General features: G+C 36.8%; 2 protein-coding genes across 2 annotated transcripts; one reads left to right on the top strand and one right to left on the bottom strand.

The window, feature by feature from the left end:
• Positions 1 to 508: 508 nt before the first annotated feature.
• On the bottom strand, positions 509 to 3,395 carry LOC121240949 (ubiquitin-conjugating enzyme E2 E1-like). Its single transcript, XM_041138465.1, has 4 exons — positions 3,145 to 3,395; positions 2,580 to 2,622; positions 1,363 to 1,510; positions 509 to 1,110 (listed from the first exon to the last, which is right to left on the bottom strand). The coding sequence occupies exons 1-4, from the start codon at positions 3,393 to 3,395 to the stop codon at positions 1,010 to 1,012; spliced, it is 543 nt and encodes a 180-aa protein (XP_040994399.1). The 3' UTR covers positions 509 to 1,009.
• A 6,402-nt stretch (positions 3,396 to 9,797) lies between these two features.
• Positions 9,798 to 11,287, top strand: LOC121241031 (feruloyl CoA ortho-hydroxylase F6H1-2-like). The gene is made up of 2 exons (XM_041138615.1): positions 9,798 to 10,392; positions 10,522 to 11,287. The coding sequence occupies exons 1-2, from the start codon at positions 9,887 to 9,889 to the stop codon at positions 11,090 to 11,092; spliced, it is 1,077 nt and encodes a 358-aa protein (XP_040994549.1). The 5' UTR covers positions 9,798 to 9,886; the 3' UTR covers positions 11,093 to 11,287.
• The last annotated feature ends 7,449 nt before the right edge of the window (positions 11,288 to 18,736 follow it).

An 18,736-nucleotide genomic window follows, 5' to 3' on the forward strand; every position in this document is an offset into this window, starting at 1 on the left:
AATTATTGAACAATGAACAGTCCTTCCAAATTGCTTCAGCTCCATTAATCTTTAACACTGGCCCTCCAACACTCTGATCTGATACCATTCATCTCTACAAATCTCTCCTTGTGCAATTCAACAGATGCAGTTCAAACGAAGTAGGTAAACAGCATTAGATTATAATGGTGTGCTATATTATATTTTGTTGTCTAGTGGGCTTTCCCCCACCATTCCTACCAAGCCGACACATGTTTCAACAACCCCATTTTCTGTGCTAGGAAAATTTTGTCTTCTAGGGAGTACTGGGACTTGCGTTGATTTATTATTATTATTCTCAATGAGCATCTGACTACTTTTCCTAACTAAGCTGGGAAAGATGATCATTGTAAAAGCATTTCTGACAAACATGAAACGCCAGTCTTTCTCTCTCTTTCATTTTCAAGATTTTCTTTTTGTTGGATCAAAATCAGAAGCTGACGTATAATTCCTGCATTTTGTACTTCATGAAACTTGAAAGACGTAGTTCTCCTTGTACCCTACTGAATCAGGCGCTACATGCATTTACTTTATACGAATCAAATATCACTGTGCCTGCTACTTGCTAGTGCATAATTCTGTTGGAAACGGAAATAATAATAAATATGCCCACTTCACCATTCGGACATGACTTTCGGCCGCGCGACCCTATCTTCAACAGTGTCGGTGGCTATCCGCACTGCACAACGACGATCACCAGCCGACTATGAACTAACCACTATATTATATATATATATTATTATATCTACATTACATAGCCCCTGAATCTTGAAAGGATTTCTCATAGTCCATGTTGCATGCCGTTATGTCTCTTTCAGCCATCATCATACATTCCGGGATGGTTAGAAGCTTAGACTAATTAGCAGGTTGCGGTGTAAACTTTGCAAGTAATCTTTCCCATTACTTTACACGGACTTTATACCAATCCATGAATTAAGATGTTCAAGGAATATCTGCAATTGAAACGGCACTTGCATCAGATTCACAAGAGTCACTTGGCAAATCTCCTTGTCCACTCTGCAGCTAATTCGTCATGTTTAGCTCTATCTGCCAAGTACAATCGGGCAATGCCAGGGATTATCGAATTATCTGCTGCATTGACAACATAAATACATTCAGTACAAGAAAGCCCCATACATTCAGTAGTTACATTGCGAAAACTCAGTTCTCAGTTGAGCTATCAAGGTGTCTGCATTCCACAATTTGATAAGTGAAAAGACCAGCTTCGTGTGTTTTATTCCGTGAGCACGTGTTTTTGGGTCACATACAAACACATTACGAAATTTTATTATGTTTAAACCATTATTGAAAGACAAATAGCCAAGAGAAATCCTGAAAACTTACATGGGTCAGGATTTGTGAAAATCGCTCTGATTGCAAGAAGCACGTTGGTGATTGTTAGAGCTGGACTCCAACTATCCTTTAAGATGTCTAAACTCAAAACACCAGCAGTATCAACATTGCAGTGGAAGATTCGAGTTTTGAAAACTACCTGCAAACCTAATGTTAATAACTGAAAGAACATAGGACTAAACAATTGACTTTTTGTTAGTGAAGTTAATAAATAATGACACTAAAGCATAAGAAGCTGACACATTTAGAATTCCTACAAACAGGGACACATTTGCATTTAATTCAATTTTTTTTTTTTCAAAACTTCAATATTGATTTATTGTTATAAATCTATGGATTGTTTAAGTGAAAACCTTAGATCTCTCTAGATCACAAGCCTGGCTTCAAACAGTAACCTCAAACACCTGTTCTATGCCATCATGGTATAATAAATTAGAATCTCATAGGGCATATATGGTACTCGTTTGGTTACGCAGTTTAAATGAGATGAGATGAGATATTTTATTGAAAATTGAATAAAATATTGTTATAATATAATTTTTTAATATTATTTATTTTTTAAGATTTGAAAAAATTGAACTGTTTATTATATTTTGTATGGAAATTATGAAAAATTATAATGATTATATGAGATGAGATAAGATAGTTTAATTTTGTGTAACCAAACCAGCCTAATTGAATAGCAATAGCATTCACCATATGCAACAACAGTATGTGCTTTTACAACTGTCAAGCATCTATGGAGCTTCAGTGTACATCTTGATGTTAATGTCCTCCCAGGCTAACGAGTTTTAGCTCAATCGGGACCTCCTACCCTTGAAAGGAAAAGGTGGAGATGAGGTTATGGGTTCAAAACCTACTGAACCAATAAAAAAAAATCTCCCAGATACTTGCCTACCCACGATTGGTTTTATTTTGCATCAAAATAAACATTAGCTAGAGCCTTGTGGAATGATTTCTTTGGTAGAATTGGGTTGGTTTAGATTGTGCCTAAAATGATAGTAAACCTCTTTGTAAACTGGATAGGGTTATATGGCTGCCCACAAATCGGCAGTGTGAAAGATGGCTCTCATCTATCTTGTGTGGTGTAGGGAAAGGATTGATTAAATTTTCAGGACCATGAACATCAGAATGCAACAAAATATGCATTCTGATGTTCCAGATGAAAAAACATTGAAATCATTTCAATTCAATTCAAATCAACGTACCTTCGGAGGTTTGAATGGGAAGTTGAAGTTGGTGGCTACGTAACTTTGTTAAAGCAAATTCTTCCAAATGGAAAATGGTAAGGAAAAGGACGATACGGATTCACTGCACATTTGACTAATTACTCATGTTTATTGAACAATGAACAGTCCTTCCAAATTGCTTCAGCTCCATTAATCTCTAACACTGGCCCTACAACACTCTGATCTCATTCATCTCTACAAATCTCTCCTTGTGCAATTCAACAGATGCAATTCAAACGAAGTAGGTATGTTAATTGACAGCATTAGATTATAATGGTGTGCTATATTTTGTTGTCAAGTGGAATGATTCTTTTACAGATGAGCAATCAAAGATTTTCTCGTTAGAGACTAAAGTTTCGGAAAGAAATTCAACTGGATCCATCTTTGAAGTGGTATGGTTTTAAGCATCTGTTCTTGGAGGACGAGATCTATTTTCAGAGCACTCAAATGCTTCGAATGAGACTACACATGCCGGCAGTGGTGGAGGAGATGCAGAGGGAACTCAATTGGACTCTATGAAGCCCAATTGAGCAGTTGTGCATACCAACTTATGGGAATGGCAGATTTAGCATTTTTACCGCGAATTTTCGGTGCAAGATCCACATGGTTTAGGACACCTTGGGTGGGAATTTTTCTCTCAACACTGATTGCCCTCGCAGTTTCTTTCATGAGTTTTGTGAACATTATTTCTTCAGTTAATTTCTTGTATAGTTTGGGGATGTTATTGGAGTTTTCATCTTTTCTTTGGTTGAGGAGGAAGTTGCCAGCAGTGAAGAGGCCGTTTAAAGTTCCCATGGGGTTGCCAGGGCTGGTGGTTATGTGCTTGATCCCATCTGGGTTTTTGGTCTATGTAATGGCAGTGGCTACTAGCACTGTGTTTTTGGTAAGTGCTCTGCTGACATTGGCTGGGCTTGCTTGGTACTTCTTCATGGAATTTTGCAAGTCCAGGTTGTGGCTCGAGTTCAACAACGCTGGAGAAAAAATTGAAGATGAGGATTTGGAGGGGATCCGTAATCAATGATTGTAATTTGTATGGGTCTTGATTGATCTTCTGCAGATTTTTCTCCTTTCCCCTTTCTACCAGCATTTGCAAATGACATGGACAATTGATTTGCTAAAAAATTAATAATGATGTAGAACAAGACAATTTCAAAGGCATTCTGTACAAGTACTATACTTGACTAGTTGACTTCATAAGTTAGGTTGGTTGTGCTTTCTACTTCAAAGGCATATATTTTATATTTTAGTCTGGCAATGTACTGCCACGTGAAGAATATGTGATATAAATGCATGAGAAGTTCTTCCTTTGGAGCATAGTCCATGAACCAGCCTCTTGTGACAGAGTCTATACGATGTAGAATCCAGAACTTGTAATCGCATTAAAAAAACAGTTGAATTTCAGGAGTTTATCATGCAGATATTTTAGGGATAATTTAGCACCAAGAGGCATAGTTTGTTCCTTATATTTGAACAGGAAAGGCTACATATAGACTTACTACTACAAAGGAAGTAGTGCTCCAAGGTATACTTGCTGAATCCAAGTGTATACATACTATAAACAATGTCAATGAGCTCAATGAAGGCAGCTCGTTTTATCGAGTTTTGAAGCCCACTGCTTATGGTGTGATTGTTAGTTTGATCTCAGTGAAACTTCTCGTTACCTAAATAAGAGCACAAGACATGAAAAATCTATAAAACCAAAAAAATCCCTTCTAACTTAAAGAGGGTTAGTTACTAATTTTGCGACTCTGGTTTGCCTTGTAGACATTGGGCAACTTAAAACATTAAACCCAAAATCATAAATCCAGAAAATTATCCAAATACCATTGTCTTGTCTTCAAAAAATATAACTCACAGGTAAATCTCTTTCTTCTCGATATAAAAAAGATAAGAAAAAGGAATATAATATATATTCTCAACTAATTATCAATTAAGAGGCCATCTTACCATTGGAGCACAATCGTTGGACCCGAAAAGGAAATATTTGGGATGGCTTGATTGTGCCAATTTATATATATACACTAGCTGTGAGTGACGTGCAATGCACGTTTTCCTAGTGACTAATATTCACAAAGTGTAAAAATATTATATTTTTTTAAATAAAATTAATTAGTCAATAATTTAATGTGCAAGAATAGAAAAATAAATTTTAACAAGCATCATAATGATAATAAAATGTTACAGTAATATGAGTAATATGAAAATTAAAAGATTTTGGATATTATAGCAATAGTTTTCTTAACAAAATATATGAATTGTAGAATTTAACCACACTACTCAATGACTCATTGAGCACTTAAAAAATCATTTTATTTAAATAATTTTAGTTAATTAAGAATATTATGAGATTTAAATTATATTAAAAACTTTAATTATTTATATGATTTTATTCTCTTAAAAATATTTAACAAAACTATATTTTTTTATTTAATGATAAAAAATTAGTATTTTATAAATTAAAGTTGAATTTATATTTTAATTATCTAACTAAATGTGGGCCGTGGATATCCAACTTTGTGGGCTTTCTTTGGTAGTCTCGGATTATTGATCCAGCCCACCAACGCAAGTCTCCAAAAACAATTCAAATTAGCTACGTCAGGTCATCACCCATACGGCAGCCGCTTTTACACTTTAACGTGAACAGTAATGACTGTTTATTACTGTTCACGTTATTCATGCTTTTAAGATATAGGCAGATATATATACATACTACCAGTTATATAACGTGCAAAGCAGGTTGTTCATTTGTCTAATTAAAAAATGATGTGTTTAAAAAAATAATATGATGTGTGAAAATAATATATTTTTTTAAAGAAAATTAATTAGTTAATAATTTAATGTACAGAATAGGAAAATAAATTTTAACAAATATCATAATGATAACAAAATATTACAATAATATGAGTAATATGAAAATTAAAAGATTTTAAATATTTTAACAATAGTTTTCTTAGTAAAAATATATGAATTGTGTAGAATTCAACCATAATACTTAATGATTTAAGGAGTACTGAAAAAATATAGAATCTTTTATTTCTATATTACTTTCATATTTTTTCATTATTAAAGTAAGTCTCTTCTATTTTAAAATTTTCAAAAATATTATAATGATAAAAAATCATTTTATCTAAATAATTTTAGTTAATTAAAAATATTATGAGATTTAAATTATATTAAAAACTTTAATTATTTATTTAATTTTATTCTTTTAAAAATATTTAATAAAATTCTATCATTTATTTTACTGTTTAGCATTGTTTATTACTGTTTACGAATACTGTTAATTACTGTAACACATACTGCAGCACTATTAATTACTGTTCGCACTGTTTAACACTGTTCATTATTATAGCACTATTATTATTGTTCACGTTTATAGCCAGTTAAAGGAGATAATTTATCATTGAATAAATGAATACGTACATCTTAATTCATTCACCTTTTCTGACATTGGCAGATATATGAAACCGATTATATGGCATTTGAAGGAGGGAGGGGCTTTGGTGTCAAATCGTGTCATCAAATTTTGTATTGTGTCAAGATATGTATATTATATTATATAGGTTAATATTAATCTGATCCGTTAAATTTATCGTGTCAAAATTTAAAACCTTAACACGACCCATTAACATAATAGATCGTGTCGTGTCAACCCGTTTTGATCCGTTTATGTAAATGGATTGAACAGACTTAAAATTAACCCCCTTAATCTAATTAAGATTAGTATAATTTTATATAAATATTAAAATCATAATATCTATAAAAAAATATAAAACTAATTACAAGTCTAAACTTACAATCTAAATAATAAAAATATCGAAATTAAAATCTCAAAAATTTTATCTTTTAAGTATAAGAATATAATTGTAACTTTAACTTTCTTAACGGGTCATAACGGATTAACCCGTTAAGCTATCGTATCTTAACGAGTCAATTCATTTTGATCCAATTCTATTAAGATTAAATCTTAACTTACTTTTATCGTATCGTATTCGTATTAGATTAACAGATCGTTTCATATATTGTCAAACCTAGAGAGCCTCAGCCCCTGGCATTAAAGAGGTGACAAATAAAACGTGGGTCAAAAAAGATTGAGTGAGCTACCGCAATTTGGGCTGGGCAGGGGTCATTACTTGTATGTCACTCCTGTTGACTGCGTAGGACTACCTTTATCCTTAATTTTCACAATTTTTTTTTTCCCTTCTTTCTACCTTTTGACCCTCCAAGGGGAAAAGAAAGTAGGGAGCAGAGGCGTGGAACTGAGCACAACTTCTTCTGACACTGTATATATCATATACACAGGGATGCTCTTCTTCATCAATGTCAGCAGCCTGCATGAAGGTATGGGTGTTCGGTTACAAGATAAGGTCACTGTGATCTTGTTGAGTAATGTTTTAGATACGAAAAATATTCTAACCATAAACGTATAACATAAAAACAATCTTATAAATTAATATAATTTGATATGGTTTATCAGATTATAAAATTATTTTTATTATAAAATATATCTAACAGATCAGATAAAATTACATTAATTTATAAAATTATTTTTATATAATTTATTTGTGAATATAGGAGTACTCTTCAGAGTTTGTTCATTTAAAATTGTATAAATTATTTTAATATTAAACAGTTTAATGATTAAAAATACTCAAAAAGTAATTATACTATTTTTCTGGAAATTAAATGGCCAGCAACAACCGTTACTAATGTAGTCGTGTATTGCCATTTGGGGAAGAGGATTACTATTTACTCTAATAAGTAATAAACACCATATTACATGAATTACCAATTAAAAATTAAAAACCCCAAAAGTGAGAGTGGACCCCACACACAATTGTTTAAGGTCCCAGTCAACCAAATTTTGTAACCGTGGTTAAATCGCAGTTAAAACTTCCCAATATATTTACACCCGACTCTCTCCCTTACTTCTGGTACTCACTTCTTTCAAAGTTTCTAACTTTCTCTCAACTCGAGCCTCGTGTTTGTTAAAGCGAGAGGGGGGGCGCATGCGACTGCGAGCTTTCATCTGAAGTTGCAGCCTAAGCTGTTCTTCATTTTTTTTCTTTTTTTGTTGTCATTTTTGTATATTTTGTGTGGTGATTTTGTGGCTGCGATTTTGCTATGAGGAAGTAGAGGGAGAAGAAGAAAACATAAAAAATAATAGTCTGTTGTTATTTTTTGTCATTTTTGTACTGGTGCTTTTGTGGCTGCGAATTTACTGTAAAAAAGTAGAGATAGACGTGTAAAAAGAAGAAGAAAACGTAAAACAAAATTTACTGTTTATATTGTTTATTACTGTTCATTAGCTATAAGCGCTTCTAAGAATAAGGAGATCTGTGTGTCTCGTTTTCGGCCCATTTTAGATGGGCCGGTCGAGGTGCTAACATCATTGATCCTGCTGCACTTTCAACGCTTATTTCTCATTGTTTTTCCCTCAATCTCACACGTACATCATGTAAACCTCACTCATCCCATGAACCTTAATTAATTGATGACCTAATAATAGTACCGTCTGTAATACGAGGTTAGTTAAGGTAAACCCAAGGCCGTATCAAATTATTTTCTATATATATATATACATACTAGGAAAAGGCCCGGGTGCATTAGTTTCTTGATGCACTTAATATAATAATTTAAATAAATAAATAAAATAAAAAAGTCATTAATTTATTTGTCTGAAAAAAGAAAATATAAGATTAAAGAAAGACAAAAAATCAAGATAAAAAAAAAAAATCTAAACTTCAGTAAAGTATGAGTATTGGTCTGTATCTATATTAGATTATCTATTTACTCTATATATAATAATAAAATATTATTAATTTAATAATTTTTATTTTTATCACATTTTATAGTTCTACTAATTAAAATATTAAAAATAATTATATTCTGACCAAATTAATAATATTAAAAACTAACTAGATGACTTTCCTTTAATAAGTAATGCCATGAAAACACATCGTCCTCTTGTAGTAAGGCACATTATAAGCGTTTTATCTCTTATTTTTTCCACATTAATAATGCTGTCTTATCGCTGTGTATCAGATATTACCAATTGGGCAGCCATAGGGTTATTATCCTATTATTACCGATTTACTCTTTAAATGTATTTTAATTATCATTTTTTTAAGTATTTTTTTAATATCTTTAATTATTAAGAAAAAATTAAAAAAATATATAATTTTATTAATACTCACTTCATTAATAATTAATTAAAAAAATCAAATATAAAAAGAATAATAGATGAATAACAATAGGGTTATAACCCTATTATTATTCTTACCAATTAAGCGTACATGCATGAGCCACACCATTCCTCTCGAGGGGGTTGTTGGTTTATACTTTCAAGCTTGTTTTCCTTTTTATTTAGTTTAATGAGCTGCTGACATGAGAATTGGCCAAGGATTAAAGCTTAATCATATTCTCGTTTCCCAACTATTTTTCAATTTTTTTATTACTACTCCTAAATCTGTGGGATGCATGAAAATAATTTAATTTAAAGATAAATATACAACTTCATGTAATAATATCCACATTCAGTATCTAGCTGATCCAGATCTTACATACCACCAAGAGTACTGGATATTCAATGAACGTTGGGTTACTCCTTAATGGATGTTGAACAAATTCAATTAAGGGTTCAGATTGCGTTTGGATAGTAAGTTGAGTTGAGTTGAAATGAAAATTAAAAATTAAATAAAATATTGTTAGAATATTATTTTTTAATAATATTATTATTTTAAGATTTGAAAAATTGAATTGTTTATTATATTTTGTGTTGAAATTTAAAATATTGTGATAATTAGATAAAATGAATTGAGATAAGTGGGATGGATTTGAGAGACAAACGTACAGCTCACTCAAAACAACTATACCAACAAGAAGAAGAACAACAACAATAAATGATAATAATATAAAGCTCTTACACAGTCAGGCGAGTAACGCTGAATATTGCCAAGAGAAAGAAAAGGCAAGTAAAGGCGAGCACTTAAAAAAAAGTTGAAGGTGAAAATCTCAGTCCTTTCTATATAGTTTTTAATCAAAGTCAAGTTAAAAGACAAATGGTAGGACCGGAGGATTATGTGTGCTGAATCAAACTGAACATCGGCTTCGATCAATTGGGAGCACAGCTTAGCAAGGCATGCAGATTGCCATGTGAGTTGTTGAAGCACATACTCAAGGATCTCCTTTGAGACAATGCTTTATAAATAGCTATGGTGGTATAGTCAAAGTGCACCACCAAAGATCTCCTTTCTTGTCTTATCTAATATTTCCAATTCCAAGCAATGGCTCCAACAATTGCTACACCAATCACCGATTCCGCAGATATCGCAAACTTTGTTATAAGCAAAGGAAATGGAGTGAAGGGTCTCTCTGAAATGGGACTCGAATGCCTTCCCCAACGATTTATCCAACCCCTAGAAGAAAGGATCAGTTTCAGCAACATCATGCCTCAAGAGTCCATACCCATCATTGACATGTCAAACTGGAACGACCCAAAAGTTGCAGAATCAATCTGTGATGCAGCAGAGACATGGGGTTTCTTTCAGATTATTAACCATGGGGTGCCCATTGAAGTGCTTGAGAATGTGAAGGATGCAACCCATTTGTTCTTTGGGTTGCCAGCTGAGGACAAGAAGAAGTTCCTAAAAGAGAATTCACCTTCAAAAAATGTGCGGTTTGGAACCAGCTTTTCTCCTAAAGCAGAGAAGGCTCTTGAATGGAAGGATTACCTCAGCCTCTTCTATGTTTCTGAGGATGAGGCCTCTGCATCATGGCCTTCCGTCTGCAAGTAACATAGCTACATAACAAATAAATAACACTTCTACGCATTTACATTTACACACACTAATATCTATCTTAATCTGATAGATGAATACATGTAAATAGTTGCTCCGGACTAATTGTTTGGACCTTTCAGGGATCAAGTGCTGGAATACATGAAGAGCTCTGAAGTTGTTATCAAACGGCTATTAGAGGTGCTAATGAAGAGATTAAATGTGAACGAAATCGATGAGATGAAAGAATCACTATTGATGGGTTCAAAGAGAATCAACCTTAACTACTATCCCATTTGTCCTAATCCCGAGCTCACGGTGGGAGTAGGCCGTCATTCCGATGTCTCAACCCTCACTATCTTGCTTCAAGATGAGATTGGTGGACTTTATGTGCGAGGAAAAAATGATAGCTGGATCCATGTTCCACCTATAAGTGGCTCGCTCGTTATCAATGTTGGTGATGCACTTCAAATAATGAGTAATGGAAGATACAAGAGCATTGAGCACCGTGTGCTTGCCAATGGAAGCCAGAACAGGATTTCGGTTCCCATCTTCGTGAATCCAAAGCCATATGAGATAATTGGTCCTTTCCCAGAAATGCTCGCCGGAGGGGAGAAAGCAGCATATAGGCAAGTTCTGTATTCGGATTATGTGAAGCATTTTTTCGGGAAGGCTCATGATGGGAAGAACACGGTTGAGTTTGCAAAAATATGATTTTTTTTATGGGGTGTTGTGCGTTGTTCTATTGTCATCGAGATCATTGGTATGAAATAAGACTCGTGCTTTAAGGACTAGAATCCTTTCAAGATGGTAGATTGTACTTTGTGGGGTGTTGTGCGTTATTCTATTGTCTTCGAGATCATTGGTATGAAATAAGACTCGTGCTTTAAGGACTACGAATCCTTTCAACATGGGGTTTTTTTTTAACAAACGTTTGTTTGTGTGAGCGTGTAATGAATGTGTTACAAAAAAAAAAAAAAAGCACTTAGCAGTCCGGGTTTATCCAATCAAGATGCTGTTCTCTCAACTTCAAAAGTACTCTTGTATTAGATGACTAGCACAACCAAAACAACGACCAGCAATTTAAGAACGGCGGAAACCATGGCTGAAGTAAGGGCGGCTTTTCTAGATGGCCCGAGAATATGCTCAAAGCTTCAGATGGTAAACATTGAAGTTGGAACTGATTCTCAAGTACTTATGGCCAACTGGTGGCAAGGAGCGGGTAACGATCCATTACTCAGTATGCTGTAGCCTGTAAGGGAAGTTTGAGATAGAATAATGTGTCTAGCTAAGGATCTGAACATAGCAATAAGGCATATCTATAGAGAAATAAACCAAGCTAAGGATTTTCTTGCAAAACGAAGGGTCTTCTACAGAATTTACATCAGCTCCAAAAGATATCACAGGGTTTCTGAAAATTGATAGAATAGGGTTGTCGATATTACGAAGAAATAGAGTTTTTTTTAGCGAAAAGATATAGTTTTTGGCTTTTTTTTAGCTCGGTTTTACATATCTTTGTTTTTGGACTTTTACATCTAAGGTGTCAAGATGTAATCCTGGTTTCCTTCGCCACAAACGAAGGAGATCATGCCATTATTGGCCATGATACGCAGGCCCGCCATTGTCAAACAGTGAGATTCATTGTGTTAAAATTCATTCCAATTGGGTTAGATCCACTACAAGGAATATGGCATTTATCGGCGGTGCAAGTTCGCCGCAAAAAGACGCTCAATCATTGGGAATAATGTTTTCCCAACGTTTTATACGTCGCTGCTCAATGGTTGCCAAAAAACGGATGCATAAAATTACCTCTGTCATTCTTCTACTAATCCACGTGAATAACATTATTTGGGACGAATTTCTCTACGCTGCAATTAGGTCTTATACACGCCGGTAAAAAGTTTTCAAATACAGTTATAAACTGTCGGAAACGGTAAATAGCGACGATTTGAATCCGCTGCAACAGCCAAATTTAGCGCCGCAAATATGGACGATGATTCACTCTTTTCGCCGTTAATGTTTTTCTTTTCCAACGTGTATGTTCGCCGCATAACAATAATTTCCGACGGAAGAAACTTCTTCAGCATTTGTAGCAATTCATGGGTTTGCTGCAAAAAAAGATTTTTTCTATACGGTTTTGCCATCGCTGCGTTAGAATTCCGACGATTATTCTACAATGGATTTCGCTGCAAAAACCTGTAACAAGCTGCCGACGTTGGGTTGACCAGGAGGAACGAGCGGCGGTGGCTGGGTGAAACATGGAAGAAGAGACCGAAGGGGCTAGGGTTCGCGTGACTGGGGAACTGAAGTGTTGAAGTGAATCTGAAGTGTTCGTGTGCGTGCGTCTGAAGTGAAGTAAAGTGAAGTGCTTGAATGGGGGACGTGGGCTAGGCCCAACGGTGTGGGCTTAAGAGATTGTAACCGGGCCAAGTCTGCAGGAGTCATTTTATTTTCATCTAGTTATTTTCTTTTGTTAATTATTGTCAACTGGGCTACTTCAAAGATTGGTTGTTATTTTGTTCTACTTTGGCCCATGGCCTTATTATCACTGTAGGGTTCCTGCTATGTAAGGCGCCGTCATGTGCCATTGAGACTATGCAAAATCTGAGTAAAAGTTTAGTATTTTTCTTTATCTATTTTCTCTCTACTTGCCCTGAAAAGAACCCTTCTGGGAAACTTTTCCCAGTAGTATTTTCCAGAGTGCTACAAATGGTATCCAGAGATACCGGTCTTGTGCAGAAGATAGCCTCATGGCTGAAGGTACTAGACTAAATCAGTTACAAGATGGGCTCAATGCCCTCAAAAAATCCTCCGAAAATCAGTATCAAGAGCTAAAAAAGTCCACAGATTCAAGAATGTCCCATTTAGATACAGAAATGGCAACTTTAAAGAAGCAAAATGAAACTATATTGCAGCAACTAGCTGTCATTTCAGCAGGGATGAAAACAGGAAATCCCAGCCCGCCTTCTGGAGAGTCTTCCTCGGGTATTCCAGGTGGAAATGATCAGGAAAATTTGCAGTTACAACAGCAACAACAACAACAACAACAGCAGTTTCAACAGCAACAACAGTTTCAACAACACCATTTTCATCAACAACAACAGTTTCCACACCAGCAGCAGTTTCATCAGCAGCAGCAAGGTGAAGTCCAGGCACGCACAGTGAGGTTGGATTTCCCTGTATTCAATGGAGATAACCCATTAGGTTGGATCTATAAAGTTAACCAGTTTTTTCAATACCATAACACATTCCCACAAAGCCGTGTGAAACTAGCTTCCTTTCATTTGGAAGGAAGAGCATTGGTTTGGTTCCAAGATCTGGAACAAAGTGTGCAAATCCAAGATTGGGATATGTTCACTAGAGCTCTACTTGTTAGGTTTGGACCTAATGCCTATGATGATCTTATGGAAGCCCTGATAAGGTTAAAGCAAACAAACACAGTTGAGGATTACCAAGCAAACTTTGAAACCTTGTCAAATAGGTTGAGGGGTATATCTGATGCATGTAAGTTGAGCTGTTTTTTAAGTGGACTAAGGGATGAAATCAGGTTACCTGTACGAATGTTTAGCCCCACCAACCTAATAACAGCCTACAGCCTAGCCAAGATACAAGAGGAGAACCTGAGCCTAGCCAAAAGAAATTCCAAAACCATTTTACACTATTCTGCTGAGCCTAATATAATAAGGAACCCCAACCATCATTTGTCCCACCAATCTGAAAATACCAAGCCAAGCCAAAAACAAGCCTTAACCATACACAAAATTAACCAAAACCAAATGAAAGAGAGAAGGGAAAAGGGGTTGTGTTATTATTGTGATGCCAAGTGGGTCCCTGGGCATAAGTGCCAAAATCCCAAACTGTTTTTGCTGGAGGAAGTGTTGCCTAACAATGAGAGTAGTGTGGTGATTGAGGAAATAGAAGGAGACACCGGAGAAGAAATTCCACCAACCTTAGACACTTGTCCCACCCAAAAGAATCCAGAAATATCCTTCCATGCAATAACTGGTTCACTTAACCCAAAAACAATGAGAGTGAAAGGGAGGATTGGGAAGCAATGGATCACCATCTTAATTGACATGGGGTCTACTCACAATTTTTTAGATCCCGCCATATTAAGAAAAACCAACCTACCCTTGGATGAGAAGGAGAGGGTTAGAGTGAAGGTTGCAAATGGTGAGCTAGTCCCTAGTGCTGGGAAATGCAGTAAGGTGGAGGTCCTTATTCAAGGAACTATCTTTGAGATGGAAGTTCATGTCATTGTACTGGCGGGTTGTGATATGGTGTTGGGAATTAAATGGCTGCGGGAGTTGGGGAAAATCATGTGGGACTTTGATAAATTGTCAATGCAGTTTATTTATAAAGGCAAAAAAATACATATGCAAGGGTTAACAGCTGCCAGGATGATTGAGGAAGGGTCTTTATACATGCAAAATAAATTAGAGACGAGAGGGGTTATTTTACAGCTCATAGAAGGAGCAGTTTCCCATGATTCTCAAGCTGTAACGGAGATCCCAGCAGTTGTTATGCAGTTATTGGGACAGTTTGGTGATGTGTTTTCAGAACCAAAAGGACTCCCACCCCCCCGAACCCATGACCACTCCATAAACCTATTACCCAACACCAAACCCATCTCTATGAGACCTTACCGTTACCCTTATTACCAAAAAGATGAAATTGAGAAAATAGTCCAAGAATTGTTGGCTACGGGAGTGATTCAACCTAGCCAAAGTCCCTACTCTTCTCCCGTGTTGTTGGTAAGAAAGGCGGATGGAACATGGCGGCTATGTGTTGATTATAGGGGGCTAAACAGTGTGACCATCAAAGATAAATTTCCTATTCCCGTGGTTGAAGAGCTAATGGATGAACTACATGGGTCAACTATATTCTCTAAGCTGGATTTGAGGTCCGGCTATCATCAAATACGGGTTAAGCCAAATGACATATCCAAAACTGCGTTTAGAACTCATGAGGAACACTATGAGTTCCTAGTGATGCCGTTTGGGCTCACTAACGCCCTCTCAACTTTCCAAAGTCTCATGAACGAGGTATTTCGACCCTTTCTAAGGAAGTTTATACTTGTGTTTTTTGATGATATTTTGGTGTACAGCAAAACAGAAGGGGAGCACACTCAGCATTTATTGCTCACCTTAGAGACTCTAAGGCAGCACAAGTTATTTGCAAAACAGTCCAAGTGCCAGTTTGGGTGTGAAGAGGTGGCTTACCTAGGCCATTTAATTTCGGCAAGGGGGGTACAAGCAGATCCAGAGAAGCTGAATGCTATGGTGGAGTGGCCACTACCTAAGACCCTTAAGGCCTTGAGAGGATTTTTGGGCTTGACGGGTTATTACCGTAGATTTATAAAAGGCTATAGGGAAATTGCAGCGCCACTTACCCGGTTGTTAAAAAAAGAGGGTTTTCATTGGAATGAGGAGGCAAAGATTGCATTTGAAAGGCTGAAGGGGGCTGTAACTCAACCACCAGTTTTGGCTCTCCCGGACTTCTCCATACCATTCATAATTGAGTGTGATGCTTCAGGGACAACAATAGGAGCAGTGTTAATGCAGCATGGAAGACCTATAGCATTTTTCAGCAAGGCTCTCAAGGGCAACTCCCTCTCATTGTCTACCTATGAGAAGGAGTTATTTGCTTTGGTATCAGCAGTATTAAAGTGGAGGCCTTATTTGTTGGCGCGGACCTTTGTGGTTAAAACGGACCAACAAAGTCTCAAACATTTGCTTGATCAGAAAATTGGAACCCCTATGCAGCAAAAGTGGATCACGAAATTACTTGGCTACGATTTCGTGGTGGAGTATAAAAGAGGGTCTGAGAATAAGGTGGCTGATGCCCTATCCCGTAAAGACCAGGAACCTGAAGAGACACTTATGCTGATCACATTTCCTAATGTGGAATGGGTGGAGGACTTGAAGAAGGCCTATGAGGTGGATGTGCACTTACAAGATGTGTTGAAGAGCTGTTCAGAAGGTAAGTTAAGCTCTAACTATACCTTGAGGGATGGGTTATTGCTGTACAAGAATAGATTATGCATTCCTCAACATGAGGAATTTAAAAATAAGTTGATGGAGCTGTCCCATTCCAGTCCATGGGGGGACACTCGGGTTATGATAAGTCTATTCATCGGATGAGGAGGGATTTCTACTGGACAGGAATGAAAAAAGATTTAAAAAAATTTATTAGGGCTTGTGATATTTGTCAAAGGGTTAAGGTAGATAACACCCTCCCAAGTGGCTTGCTGCAACCATTACCCATACCATCTCAACCATGGACTCACATCACTATGGATTTCATTGATGGCCTTCCCATGTCACAAGGGTATGACTGTCTATGGGTTGTAGTTGATCGATTGACTAAGTATAGTCACTTTGTGCCCTTAAAACACCCCTACACAGCCAAGATAGTGGCTGACTTATTCCTCAAAAATATCCTCAAGCTACATGGATTACCCTGCTCCATAGTTTCTGACAGAGACCCAACATTCACAAGCCAATTTTGGCAGGAGTTATTTTTCTTACAGGGGGTTCAAATGTCTATGAGCACTGCCTATCACCCGCAAACCGACGGACAGACAGAAGCTGTCAACAAAACTGTCGAGAATTACCTACGATGTTTCACAGGAGATAGGCCTAAGGACTGGGCAGTGTGGATTTCACTTGCAGAGTGGTGGTACAATTCCACTCAACACGCATCCACGAGGATCTCACCCTTCAAGGCCCTCTATGGTTACCCCCCACCCCGTTGGCTGGACTACATTCCGGGAACCGCCCGTGTACACTCAGTGGACATCACTCTACGTAGCAGAGACCAGATATCAAAAATACTTAAAGCAAAATTTACAGCAAGCCCAAAATCGCATGAAAAAGTATTCTGATTTGAAGAGAAAAGAGCAACAATTTGAAGAAGATGACTGGGTATACCTGCGCCTACAACCGTATCGCCAAACCACGGTAGCTCACAGGCGCAACCTCAAGCTTGCACCACGGTTCTTTGGTCCATTCCAGGTGCTGCAACGTGTTGGGGAGGTAGCGTACAAACTGGATCTGCCTCCATCATCCAAAATCCATCACACTTTTCATGTATCCCAACTAAAGAAAAAAATTGGAGTTAAGGTTTCAGCCATACGGTCACTACCGCCTGTAGATGAGCAAGGGGTTCTTCGACCTGAACCCGAGGAAGTCCTCAGCCGTCGCATGGTCAAAGCGGGGAACAAGGCAAGGACTGAGTTGCTCGTTCGCTAGCACGGGCAAGAAGCAACGGACGCCACTTGGGAGGGCTACTCGCGACTAAAGGAACTTTTTCCCCACCTTGCAGGCAAGGTGTTCTGATGGGGGGAGGAGTGTAACAAGCTGCCGACGTTGGGTTGACCAGGAGGAACGAGCGGCGGTGGCTGGGCGAAACATGGAAGAAGAGACCGAAGGGGCTAGGGTTCGCGTGACTGGGGAACTGAAGTGTTGAAGTGAATCTGAAGTGTTCGTGTGCGTGTGTCTGAAGTGAAGTAAAGTGAAGTGCTTGAATGGGGGACGTGGGCTGGGCCCAACGGTGTGGGCCTAAGAGATTGTAATCGGGCCAAGTCTGCAGGAGTCATTTTATTTTCATCTAGTTATTTTCTTTTGTTAATTATTGTCAACTGGGCTACTTCAAAGATTGGTTGTTATTTTGTTCTACTACGGCCCATGGCCTTATTATCACTGTAGGGTTCCTGCTATGTAAGGCTCCGTCATGTGCCATTGAGACTATGCAAAATCTGAGTAAAAGTTTAGTATTTTTCTTTATCTATTTTCTCTCTACTTGCCCTGAAAAGAACCCTTCTGGGAAACTTTTCCCAGTAGTATTTTCCAGAGTGCTACAAAACCATTCTAATACTTGCAGCAGCGTCTTATTTCGCTGCAAAAAAAATTTTTCCTAACTCAGGACATCGTTGGGATAAACTAGTGCAAGTCATTCCCTACGTAGGGTATGTTTGGTTTAATAAAATCTCTCAAAAAAATTTATATTATTTTTTAAAATCAAACAAATTAACATCAGTGTGTCGGCATAACTACAATCATAAATGTCATTCCTCATATTTCATACAATACTAATCGCTGACTTGTGGAATGTACAAAAGCATGAGTTGAAGTTTTTTAAAGAATAATGCGTATTGTTCAGTAGTGAAATTAAAGTCATTCAATTAATATTAGTCTATGTGCCACATGAGTAAAGTTCATTACATGGCGATGTAATAGATAATCAAGCTAATTAGAAATCAGTCTTGCAAATGATGAAACCATGAATATCTAATGAAATAGGGTGCTAACAATAGCAGGTCTTTAGAGGTAATAATACATGAGTTGGTGAGAGCAC

This window comes from Juglans microcarpa x Juglans regia, chromosome 7S (assembly GCF_004785595.1).
Source record: "Juglans microcarpa x Juglans regia isolate MS1-56 chromosome 7S, Jm3101_v1.0, whole genome shotgun sequence".
NCBI classification, from domain to species: domain Eukaryota; kingdom Viridiplantae; phylum Streptophyta; class Magnoliopsida; order Fagales; family Juglandaceae; genus Juglans; species Juglans microcarpa x Juglans regia.